Source organism: Lytechinus pictus, chromosome 12, assembly GCF_037042905.1.
Source record: "Lytechinus pictus isolate F3 Inbred chromosome 12, Lp3.0, whole genome shotgun sequence".
In the NCBI taxonomy this organism is placed as follows: domain Eukaryota; kingdom Metazoa; phylum Echinodermata; class Echinoidea; order Temnopleuroida; family Toxopneustidae; genus Lytechinus; species Lytechinus pictus.
In genome coordinates this window covers 468,258-481,474 of record NC_087256.1, presented here as the reverse complement: position 1 = coordinate 481,474, position 13,217 = coordinate 468,258, and the positions used below count along the sequence as shown (strand labels likewise).

The window sequence follows — 13,217 nt, the reverse complement described above, 5'->3', positions numbered from 1 at the left end:
TGGGCTGAAATAAAGGATGTATTGATTGGGGCATTCAATGAAGCTTTTGCTCTTTGAGAACTTTCTGCATCACAAAAACAAGCAATTATTATTTTATTAGCTAAAGAAGGGAAAGACCCACATTACGTAAAGAATTATAGACCCATTTCGTTATTGAATACAGATTATAAGATCATATCCAAAGTTTTAGCAAAACGAATTAAAGAGGTTTTGGAAAGTGTTGTATTAGCAGATCAAATTGGATTTATTAAAAACAGGAATATAGGAGAAGCTATCAGATTAATTGATGATATGCTTTTTCATACGTTATATAATAATATCCCTGGGTATATGATAGCAATTGATTTAGAAAAAGCCTTTGATTCGATATCCCACAATTTTTTACATCAAACATTAGGTTCATTTGGTTTTGGTCAGCAATTTCGCAAATGGGTCAAAATATTGTATACAAATAGCCAAAGTTGTATTTTTAATGGAGGAGATTCTACAAGCTATTTTCATGTGGAAAGAGGGGTAAGGCAGGGAGATCCGCTTCCACCATATCTTTTCATTTTATGCATAGAAGTATTAGCGCATAATATAAGATATGATAATGATGTTAAAGGAATTTTATTTGGAAAGGAAGAAGTAAAACAGGTTATGTATGCAGATGATATGTCTATTTTTGTCCGAGATCTAGATTCAGTCAAAAAAGTAATAGAAATTTTAGAAAAATTCAGGAAAGTATCAGGACTTAGAGTTAATAGCGATAAGACGAAGGTTTTATTATTAGGTTCCTCTCAAGGAAAATCATATGATTTATCTTTTGGCCAAAAGGTGGATTTTATAAAGATTCTCGGTGTATTTTTTTCTTTAGATGTAGAAGTAAAAGAAAGATTGAATTATAAAGAAATATTAAGTAAAATAAAGAAGTTGTTAAACTGGTGGAAGCAAAGGGATTTAACCTTGATGGGCAAAATACAATTATTAAAGCAATTTTTCTTTTCAAAATTCATATTTGTGGCATCTCTCACACCAATCCCAGAATGGGTCTATGTTGAACTTGATCAGTTGGCTTTTACTTTTTTGTGGGGTGGCAGAAATAAGATTAACAAAAGAACGATGTATTTAGATTACCATCAATGTGGCTTGAAAATGATGAATTTCCAATGGTTAATAAAGGCACAGAGAGTTATGTGGATTAAAATACTAAAAGAAAATAATGCAATGAAATGGAAACAATATTTCAATTATGCCACAAAACATCTGGGAGGAAATTTTATATTTTCATGTGATTACTTGCTTGGATTGTTGGAGATAGCATTGCCGCAATTTTATATAGATTTGTTAGAAGTGTGGATAGAGACGAAGGATTTTCGATTAAAATCTGAAATATATAAAGGAAATTATATATTTTTTAACAATAAATTTGTACGAATTGAAGGGAAATGCATATTTAACCAAAAAATATATGAAAAAAATATTTACAGATTGAAACATATTATGGATTATGATGGAAACTTAAGGTCATTTACGTACTTCCAAAGACAGGGTTTAAACATAAATGATTTTCATTTGATAGAGTCAATTTATAAAACTTTTCCAGTCAGCTGGAAACGGAAAATGAAAATAGATAGCAAAGAGGCTTCTCTTAGGGAAGAAATATCATTTATATCTGGAAAAAGAATTCTGTCAATAGAGGAGTTAGTATCTAAAAACGTTTATGCAAATTTTATGAAATGTAACTTCGCAATACCTGATGTTTTCGAAAGGTTAAAAAACTCTGAACAGTAGATTAAAAGAGTTTCAGTTTAAAATATTACACGGCATTGCTTATACAAATCATCACTTGTTCCGTTTTAAAATCTCACAGAATAATCTTTGTTGTTATTGTAAAAAAGAGGAGGAAACCTACCGCCATCTATTTTTGGAATGTGAATATGCTTGTCTGGTTTGGGATAATTGTAAGGAGATGTTTGGTTTTATTTCTACGGGTAATTTAAGCTGGGATGAAATTTTTGTAGGTGTAGAATTAAAGGACGAAGGAAAAGACCGTTTAATCAATCATTTTCTAATCTTTGTTAAATTTTTAATCTTCAAAGGAAGGGAAAAGGGTGCATTTATAACCATGGATGAAATTAAAAGAAAATTTAAAGAAGAAGAATGGGAAGAAAGAAGTGTGGCGCTAGGTAGGGGTAAGATGTCTCTACATTTAAGGAAATGGGAAAATCTTCATTAAAAGAATATATAGGGAGAGTGAGGCAAATGTATATATACAACGAGAGACAAAACCACAAAAAAAATACACAGAAAAAAAAATCAATACGGAGAATTGTAGTTCCTTCCATGTAGAATATCGGAGGCATAAAAAGGGGAGGGTGCTCATAACCTGGGGACGGGGGGGGGGGGCAATTTAAAATATAGTAACATAAAAAAATTAATTAAAGGAGTACTGATACTATAAGCTGGAAATAATATATTTCAACAGATAAAGAAAAATCAGACAAACAAAACACTGAAAATTTGATCAAAATCGGAAAAGGAATAACAAAGTTATGACATTTTAAAGATTTTTATTTTTTCGGTGAACAGTTCTATGCATGTCTTCCTTCATGAATATTTATTGAGCAAACTGATAATGTCATATCGCCACTTGTTATTTTGCATTTAATCACATGAAATTATGATTATTCCAACTTTTTTCCACCAAGAACATACCAATTTGCACTTCAAGCTAATTTAATACATTAGGTATTATTGCTGGAACTTTATTTTAAGGGAGACATATCTTTATGATTTTATGTAATCAAAAAAAAGAAAAAGTGGTGATGTGACATCAACAACTCTAAAATTCAACAACTTCGCTATTTGTTATCAGATTTTGATGAAATTTACAGCGTTTTGCTCGGTGAATTTTATTCTATTTAGATATATAATTAATTCCAGCCTGGAGTACCCCTTTAAGTAAAATAAAGGGGAAAAACAATCACATGATACAGACTAGAACAGGCCAATATGTCACTAATTTGAACAGTTGTTTATGAGATGGGATTTGTATTTAAAGGAATAGTCCACCCTAACAAAAAGCTGATTTGAATAGAAAGAAAAAAATCAAGCAAGCATAACACTGAAAATTTCATCAAAGTCGGATGTAAAATAAGAAAGTTATAACATTTTAAAGTTTCGCTTAATTTCTCAAAACAGTTATATACACATCCTGTTCGGTATGCAAATGAGGGGACTGATGACATCACCCACTCACTATTTTGTATTATTTTTATTATATGAAATATGAAATATTTTGATTTTCCCGTCATTGTAATGTGGAAAAAGTTTAATTCCTCCCTGAACACATGGAATTCCATTATTTTAACATTTGTGGTTCAAGCTATACGGGTCCTAATTGTCAAATTCATAAAAATTGAAATATTGTATAATTCAAACAATAAAAAACAAAAGAAAAAAAGAGTGAGTGATATCATCGACTCTCTCATTTGCATATCACTGAATTGAGCATAGAACTGTTTTGTGAAAAATAAGCGAAAATTTAAAATGTCATAACTTTCTTATTTTACATCCGATTTTGATGAAGTTTTAAGCATTATTCATGTTTGACTTTTCTCTATTTATTGAAATCTACTTTTTCTTGTGTGAACTTGACCTTTAAAGATATTGAGTAACATAGGCGGATCCGGGGGGGGGGGGAGAGGCCCCCCCGCTATTGGCGGAGCAAAAAAAATGGGAAAGAAAGAAAACAAAGAGGAGAAAAAAGAAGAGGAGGAAGACGAGCGAATGAAATAAGATGAGGGGAAGACTTGGAAAATAAAAAGAATCTTTCATGTCACTGTATAAAATGTTTCCCTTTATGTATATGACCTATAGCTGCGGAGTCATGCGGGAATCATTTTGTCTACACAATTGCAAGAGATGTTGAGCAAAGTGCATGCCTGAAATACTTTCTGCTGGCGGTTCTTAACCTTGTTCAAAGAGATTTTATTTGCTGTTACTCCATCTCATTTGAAACCTCCTTGGATTAACTAACCTTCGGAATTACGAACCTCATTTCGTTTTCGGATTAACGAAAGTCGGAATTACGAACCTCATTTCGTTTTCGGATTAACGAACCTTCGGAATAACGAAGCTTCGGAATTACAAATTAATGTATGCGACCAATCTCATACCCAGGTCAAAAAACCAGTTAAGGACCAGTTCATCCAACTGGTACTGGTACCAGTTGATTCCAGTTAGCGAACTGGATTCAATATGGAAATTGGAATACTGGAATCAACTGGATTCCAGTTGATTCCAATACTGGAATCAACTGGAATCCAGTTGACAAATTGTAACTGGTACCAGTTGGAAATACCAGTTGGCAACTGGTCCTAACTGGTACCAGTTAGCAACTGGTACCAGTTGACAACTGGTCCTAACTGGTACCAGTTAGGACCAGTTGGAAACATGAGTTGTCAACTGGTGCCAGTTAAAACCAGTTGGAAACACCAATTGTAAACTGGTGCCAGTTAGGACCAGTTGGAAACATGAGTTGTCAACTGGTGCCAGTTAAAACCAGTTGGAAACACAAATTGTCAACTGGTGCCAGTTAGGACCAGTTGGAAACATGAGGTGTCAACTGGTGCCAGTTAAAACCAGTTGGAAACACCAATTGTCAACTGGTGCCAGTTAGGACCAGTTGGAAACATGAGTTGTCAACTGGTGCCAGTTAAAACCAGTTAGAAACACCAGTTGTCAACTGGTGCCAGTTAGAACAAGTTGGAAGCACCAGTTAGGACCAGTTGGAAACATAACTTGTCAAGTGGTACCAGTTAGAAACACCCTGCAATGTATAGCATAAACAAAAATGAATCATGTGGATATGTACATTCCCGATCTTTTACTCTTCTCATATAATCACTCCTTCGTTTTCCTTGCGCACACACACATTAGAATATTGGTACCAACACCCCCCCCTCTCAGGCGGTTATTTCAATTATAAATTATCTTCAATTATCTTTACATTGAATGTCCACTCCTGTTATGCATGGACAAGTGAAATAATTATCCTTGCACATAGGACTGATGAAATGAATCAAGGTAAATTTGTAGCATTGTATTGAAACCTTGTTAATTTCCACATGCACAATATAACAGGATTGGACTGTAAACTTGCTCTGGTAAATCAATCCCTCAGTCTCTTGAAATCTGTACCAAAAAACATCAGAGAATGACAAAAGTCACAAAAAACATCTATATGGTATTTAAACTAGGAATTTAATGAAAGAAAATTATGTTACAAACTGTAACATGCTGTGTATAATTCTTGTATTATGTGTCAACAAAGATCATTAACTTACACAGTAAATATGTAGTCAATCCAATTTTTACATGCTAGCTTGGAGACAAAATTTGAATATAATGCATCTAAGCATTTACCTTCAATAAATAATATGTACTATTTTTAAAGGAATGATAAAGGAGTCTTTTTTTAATTATTATTTATTGAGATCTTGGGGCCCTCACTGGCTCTGAAGAGGAAACGTGAAACAGGTACCTTCCTTTCCTGTAGTGGCACTTGATCTTTGCTGGTAGATGCGATGTATCTGAAGATTAGAAAAAAAAAACAATGGAATGAAAAATAATAAGTACAGTGAATACCGTAATACAAAATTTCAGTGGTGTAAAATTATATCTGCACATAAAGAAAATACATGGGATAGTGAAACTTCTCTAAGTTCCATATTTCAATGATTCAATTATAAATGATAGACAGCACATCATCATTTTTATTACAACATGTATAGTAAGTTCACATGGTCTTGGGGAATACTTCTGAAATTGACATCGCAGAGATGAAATTGCCTCGACCTTATACCTATACATTTATTTTAATAATAAAGACTTAGACTATGTATGTTTGCATATATGTATCTAGGAGTCTATGTTGCACATTATCTGCTAACATCTGATGGGTATTTCATGATTGTCAGTGCCGACTATTTCAGTGAAATCATTGCTTTTGATTGGCTGAGAAGCACTGGCCTCTGACTGTTACTATGGTAACTTGGTAACTGTCTGAAAAAGACAACTTGTTAATGCTGACAACTTTCAAAAAGCAGTTCCCAGAACATGTTTAAAAACGCAAGACAAAGCAAAAAAAAAAAATGAAATACAAAATTTTATCCGAGGATTAAAGGGATGGTCCGGGCCGAAAATATTTACATCTAAATAATACTTGAGTAAAATTCACAGAGCAAAATGATGAAAATTTCATCAAAATAGGATAACAAGAAGTTATTGAATTTTAAAGTTTATCAATATTTTGTGAAAACAGTTGTATGCACTTCGTCATGAATATTCATTAGGTGGGCTGATGTCACATCTCCACTTTCCTTTTTTTTATGTTACTAGATGAAATCATAAATGTTTGATTTTTTCATACATGTGTAAATGATGCGTCTCCATTGTAATGAAATAAGTTGCGTCAATAACTAATGCACCTAATCAGTTGTCAATCCAATTGTCAATAGTTCTTGGTTAAAAATATCTTAATAAACCTAATCTCATATAATAAAATACAAAAGGGCAATTGGGATATGACATCATCAGCCAACCTAATGAATATTCATAAAGACATGCCTAGAACTATTTCACCGGAATAATGCAAATCTTTAAAATTCAAAACCTTAATTAGTTATCAAATTTTGATCAAGTTTTCAGCATTTTGCTTTGTGAATTTTACTCTATTTATTGAGATATGTTTCCAGTCTGGACCATCCCTTTAATTCTACTTCTACGGTACCCCCACACATACTGGTAAGTCAGAGGTAAAAAACAACGAGAACCAATTTAATTTCAAAGATAAAAAAATACTTCAGCCTCCAGATTTAAGAAAAAATTCAGGAAATGTTATTTTAGTTCAGACTAATTGTGCACGTTTCATTTCGGAGGTCAATCTGAAATTATACTTCCAGTTCCAAATTCACGCCATTTGGTTATGCAAAAGCATGAATTAAAATTGATGGGCATGGGCCCATGTCACTGGCTAGCCTAGAGGACTCCATGAAGATAATTTTATCATTTTTACATTGTATTTTCATCACGGAGCCTAGACAAGCCTCCTATAAGGTTGCTCGTACAACTGTGTAAACAAAGATAGATTTCCGAGCTCGGAAATCCACCTTTCCCATAATGATTTTTGGGCAAACATTAAATTTTTACATTTTGTAAGCCTTGATACTCTAAATGTGTACAAAGGCTTAAAAAAAAATTAATTGTAAAATGTACAAATTGGAAATTTTCTTACAAAAAGGATCACTTGCTTGCAGATCTTGTCCTCACTGCCTCTGAAGAGTTCACGTGCGACAGGTACATTCCTTTCCTCTACTGGCACACATTCTTTGCTGGTAGATGCGATGTATCTGAAGAATTTTTTTCAAAAACAATGGAGAGAAAAATAATCAGTACAGTGAACAACAGCGAATAACAAATACGTATATATTACAGTGAATAGCAATACATGTCTACACCTAAGGCGGGCAAGGGTTACTACAGAGTGTTGTAAAATTCCATTTGCACTTTAAGAAAAATACATGGGATTGTGAATCAATTTTTACATTGTATTTTCATCACGGAGCCTAGACAAGCCTCCTATAAGGTTGCTCGTACAACTGTGTAAACAAAGATAGATTTGATTTTTCCTCGGAAATCCACCTTTCCCATGATTTTTGGGCAAACATTTAATTTTTACATTTTGTAAGCCTTGATACTCTAAATGTGTACAAAGGCTTTAAAAAAAATTAATTGTGAAATGTACAAATTGGAAATTTTCTTACAAAAAGGATCACTTGCTTGCAGATCTTGTTGTCCTCACTGCCTCTGAAGAGTTCACGTGCGACAGGTACATTCCTTCCCTGTACTGGCACACGTTCTTTGCTGGTAGATGCGATGTATCTGAATAATTTTTTTTTAAACAATGGAGAGAAAAATAATCAGTACAGTGAACAGTGAATAAAAATATGTCTATATTACAGTGAATAGCAATACATGTCTACACCTAAGGCGGGCAAGGGTTACTACAGAGTGTTGTAAAATTCCATTTGCACATTAAGAAAAATACATGGGATTGTGAATCAATGATTCAACTATAATGATAAACAGCACATCATCATATTTATTTAAAAAAATGAGTAAGTTCACTTGGTCTTGGGAATACTTCTGAAATCGATGTCGCAGAGATCAGTCCTTCATGTTTATAATTCCATGGAGCTCAATAAATGGCTCTCCTTATGCCTCCGAATTTGCTTTCCTAGACACACTCAATTTTATAAAATGCTCAATTGTTGTAGATTGTTATTAAAATTGTAAATGCAACAGCTGTGTAGCTATTAATTAATCTGTGGTGAAACTAGGCTTGGGTCATGTACAAAAATATCGCGCTCCTCAAAAAAAAATTATAAGTAGGGTGTCCGAACTCATATTAGGCCTAAAAAAAGTGCTAGAATTTCATAATTTACATCTTTAAAACCATTAAATCACCATCTCTTTTCCATAATTCTCATAATAGAAGATACACAAAGACCCCAAAAGAAAACTTGACATCTGAATTACCTAACTTACAGCCTCCTCATATGGAGGGCAGCAACGAAGTATTCGGATCTCCACTCCTGAGTCCTGGCGGTTCTGAGCTGGGCCTTCTTCTGGAAACTACCGCCTACCGGTACCCCAGGTCATGTTCACTGACTTCATCTCCTCCTCGAGGCTCAGTATGACTCCAGGTGGTTTTGGGTCTCCCTCTCTCCTGAAATACACAGTCAAAAAGTGATAAACAGCTATTCATGAAAAAATCAGACTCTTAAAATGGTGGAAAAAATAATGAATTTCGATTTTCGGCATTTCAAAATCTCATCAAAATCCTCAAATCGTGTGTAAAGTGATTGGTGCGCAGACACGAGGCGCTGGCCACTATCATAATGTTAAATCTGAAATTGAAAATCATAACTGGCTGAGTCTCAGATTTTTTCCAAGACCAAGAAAATCAGTTTCACATTCGATCACATATCTCTCTCATTTACTTATAACAATATATGGAACAATATCAACTGAAAGATTTTGTGAAATAAAAAGAAATTCATGTTAAATCTTAACACAAATCGTAAGGTCAATATGATGTATGTGCGCAGACTTGAACCGGCATGGCAGCCACACATCCACGCCCGGCTAGTCGGGGCCGGCAGGCAGCGCTGAGGGGCAGTATTAACAGGATGTCCTGACGAACTCTAACGTTACAGCTAGCCCCGCAGCTAGCTGCGAGCCGCGCCATTTAACAAACTACGAAAAGAAAATCATAGAAAATTGTTAACTTACCTGTAGAGCCTACTGCGAATGTCTTAGCTTTCAAGTCATTGTCCAAATCTGGTCCGTGTGATTTCAGTGGTTGAATTATCATTAAAACGGCCTTCTTTACCCTTCTTTATCGCACTAGCACTCGATAAAAGTGCGGTGCAAATTAACGGCGCGGCGAAGATGGCTCTTTCAAATTCAAATTAGATTGGCGGTTACGTTTGCGTTTGGCGGCGCTGGTTAATTTGCATAATTATACGGACGATAGCGATCAGTGGCACTCAGTGCGCATGCGCAGGCCCGCCCGCGCCCGGTGATTGAAGGAAGATCTGCTGAGTCAGGAATAACGAAGGGGGGGGGGGGGGGGTCTAAAGCAAGAAAGAAGTTTTAAAATAGAAATACTAACTTCTTAACATACAAATTTCTTCTTGTTTGGTTTTGGTTGGCAACCAGTCAAGAAATGACGATTTTTGCCTCTGCTTTTGGAGCTTTTTTTTTCTTTGAAAGTTTAAGAATGAATTGGCTTAATATTTGTTCTTTATTTCTATTTTATTTATTTTCTTTTTATTTGAAAGATAAAGATAGCCTTGCCTAACATGGCAAGGTTGTAAACTAGCAATAAATATGCGCGTTATAAATAGAAAAAAATAGCTATTCTATTCACCTTCAAAAATATTTTTAAAATATCAGTGAGTTAAAAAAAGAAAAATACATTAATTTTTATGTGATTTGTAAAAATAGTGTAAAATAGTCCTCTTTAACTTAAATTAGAAAAAAGGGATTAAATAGGAAGAAAATTTTTTCTCGCAACAAATATCTAGGATAACAATTTTTTTAATGTAAACTAGAAAATTTCACTGAGAATAACATGTTTCGATTTAAGTTATATGGTAATATCGAACCACATACTTTAATGAAACTTTTCAAGGTGGAAATATTAAAATTAACATAAAGAATAATTAAGTTAGTTATTATGTAGATATTTTTTTCCTCTTATCCTCAATCGAGCTGTGTATAGGATGGATAAATGCATGGCATTTATTGTGGTAAAAGGCTGAATTACATGAATTTGTACAGAGCAAAATTTCAGTAAACAAATAAGCAACAAAAAAATAACAAAGTATACTAATGTATAATATTGGAAAGGGGATACAAAAAGAAAAGTATACAGGGAGGGGGGGGGGGAGTAATGTCAAAAGCAGGAACGGGCAAAGGTTGGGAGTAGGCTAAATGTATATACCTTTAACATAATGAACATTTTCACATAAATATATATTTAACCAATGTTGAATGAATAACAATACATGTAGATTAAAGAGTGGATTGTATGAAATAATACTTGCTTTTTTTAAAGAAAAGTAATGCTTTGTTGATGGTAACAATAATAATAGTTATAGGAAACACATTCATGAATGATAATCATAAAGAATTATCTCAAAAGGAATTAAAAACAAAGATAAGAGGACTTTGAAGTAATATGATCTGTACAAAAAATATAAATATTAATGTAAAGTGGGTGACAGCTATATTGAGCCAGTGACTTGTCGGATAAGAAATTTGAATGATTACTGCAGATATCAACAATTACAAAAATATTTCAAAAGTCAGTTTAAGAGAAGCGACAAATAAAACAACAAAGGTATGAAAACATAGTTCTTATATAATATATATATATATATATATATATATATATAAACTCTGTTGGAAATAAGTACAATGCATTACCACTATGCCTCTAATATACATATATATATATGTATATATTATATATGTATATACGGGTTCTTACTAGAATCAACTGGTAAGTCCTATTGGTTCTAACTGGTATCATTTGGTTTGATATTCCAGTATGGTTAATGGGTTTCAAGTGGGTTATGGGTGGCCTATGGGTTCCAACTGGTATAATCTGTTCCAGTTTGGTTTATGGGTTTTAACTGAAATCAGCTGGTAGATATATACTGGTAATGCCTATTGGTTCTAACTGGTATCAATTGGTTTGATATTCCAGTATGGTAAATGGGTTTCAAGTGGGTTATGGGAGGTCTATGGGTTCCAACTGGTAAAATATGTCCCAGTTTAATTGATTTATGGGTTTTAACTGGAATCAACTGGTAGTATACCAGTAATGTATGTTGATTTTAACTGGTATCAATTGGTTTGATATTCCAGTATGGTTAATGGGTTTCAAGTGGGTTATGGGAGGTCTATGGGTTCCAACTGGTAAAATATGTTCCAGTTTGGTTTATGGGTTTTAACTGGAATCAACTGGTAGTATACCAGTAATGTATGCTGGTTTAACTGGTATCAATTGGTTTGAAATTCCAGTATGGTTAATGGGTTTCAAGTGGGTTATGGGAGGTCTATGGGTTCCAACTGGTATAATCTGCTCCAGTATGGTTTATGGCTTTTAACTGGAATCAGCTGGTAGATATGCCAGTAATGCCTATATTGGTTCTAACTGGTATCCATTGGTTTGATATTCCAGTATGGTTAATGGGTTTCAAGTGGGGTTATGGGAGGTCTATGGGTTCCAACTGGAACACTCTGATCCAGTTTGGTTTATGGGTTTTAACTGGAATCAACTGGTAGGTATACCAGTAATGCATGTTGGTTCTAACTGGTATCAATTGGTTTAATGATATACCAGTATGGTTTATGGGTTTAAGGTGGCATTAACTGGTATATACACCCATTGGGTTTCTATGGGTTCCAACTGGCATCAAATGGTCCAGTTTGGCTAATGGGTTTTAAACTGGAATCTATTGGTAGATAAACCAGAAAGGCCTATTGGTTTTAACTGGTATTAACTGGTGTACTAATCTATACCAGTATAGTTAATTGGTTTCAACTGGAATAAACTTGTATGTTTTCAGCATGTCCAGTTGAGACAATGGGTTTCAACTGGAATATACTGGCATGGTGGGAGTTTACCAGTTGTGCCAATTGGTTTCAACTGGTACCAGTTGACTCCAGTTGAAACCAGTTAAAATTTCAACTGGTTTCAACTGGTTTTTTTACCTGGGTACCCAAATTAAGAGATCTACCCTTTGAATCCAAATTAAAAAGACTAAACCATACAACATTGGAACATAGACGGAAGAGGGGTGATCTTATTGAAGCCTATATCGTATAATGTCACAGATCGATAACATCAATCCAGACTTCATGTTCCAGAAAGCAATGTATCAGAGTACCAGTCATTCTCAAAAGCTAAAAAAAAAACTCATTCCAGACTGGACATAGTCATAGGGAAACATTTCTTTAGCAAAAGAGTTATTGATAGCTGGAATAAACTCCCTGAAGAAGCCATCAAATCGTACACACTCTTCAACTTTAAACAGAGACTATCAAAATAGGGTTAACGGGTTACAAAGCCCCCCCCCCCCCAACCCTGCCACACTAATATCTACCTACTAGAAGATGGAAGTGTGGCGCTTCAAGTTATGTTGAAAGTAATAGAGTTACGCTTGGATCTTGGAGCGTCCCGGCGGCGTGGTACAAGGGTATTTTAATAAAAAATTGTTCATGGTTAGAATAATATCGATATGATTTATAAATTGACTTTCGACATGACGAGTTACGCTTGGTTCTTGGAGCCTCCCAGTGTGATCCATGGGTCCGCATAAATCCCACTTATTATCTTTTTTTTTAATATACCTTTGAAAATTTGCTTTTATAGAGATACCATACGCTATCGAGGCTCGATTTTTTTAATCGTAACTAACTTCAGCCAGTATACCAGAGTTTTTTTTCTTATACGTGTCTGTGTGTGTGCCAAAATGTCGAAACAAAAGACACCTGAAGTGAATTTAGCAAATCTTTACCACGAACTGAACAAGTTTGCTCAAAATGCTGATTACAGTAATCCCAGGGCACTGAACGTCGCGAATAAGAGTAAGTAT

General features: G+C 34.3%; 1 protein-coding gene and 1 long non-coding RNA gene across 2 annotated transcripts in view; one reads left to right on the top strand and one right to left on the bottom strand.

The window, feature by feature from the left end:
- Window positions 1-5,224: 5,224 nt before the first annotated feature.
- LOC129278421 (uncharacterized) lies at window positions 5,225-9,520 on the bottom strand. Its single transcript, XR_010295307.1, has 5 exons — window positions 9,340-9,520; window positions 8,584-8,773; window positions 7,809-7,926; window positions 7,280-7,394; window positions 5,225-5,576 (listed from the first exon to the last, which is right to left on the bottom strand). It is a non-coding gene; the product is annotated as an uncharacterized LOC129278421 (long non-coding RNA).
- A 3,456-nt stretch (window positions 9,521-12,976) lies between these two features.
- Window positions 12,977-13,217, top strand: part of LOC129273307 (signal recognition particle subunit SRP72-like) — a 42,627-nt gene continuing 42,386 nt past the window's right edge. Inside the window, exon 1 of the mRNA XM_064107359.1 lies at window positions 12,977-13,209. Within this exon, the coding sequence (XP_063963429.1) occupies window positions 13,095-13,209 (115 nt within the window). The 5' untranslated portion in view covers window positions 12,977-13,094. The remainder of the gene's footprint in view (window positions 13,210-13,217) is intronic.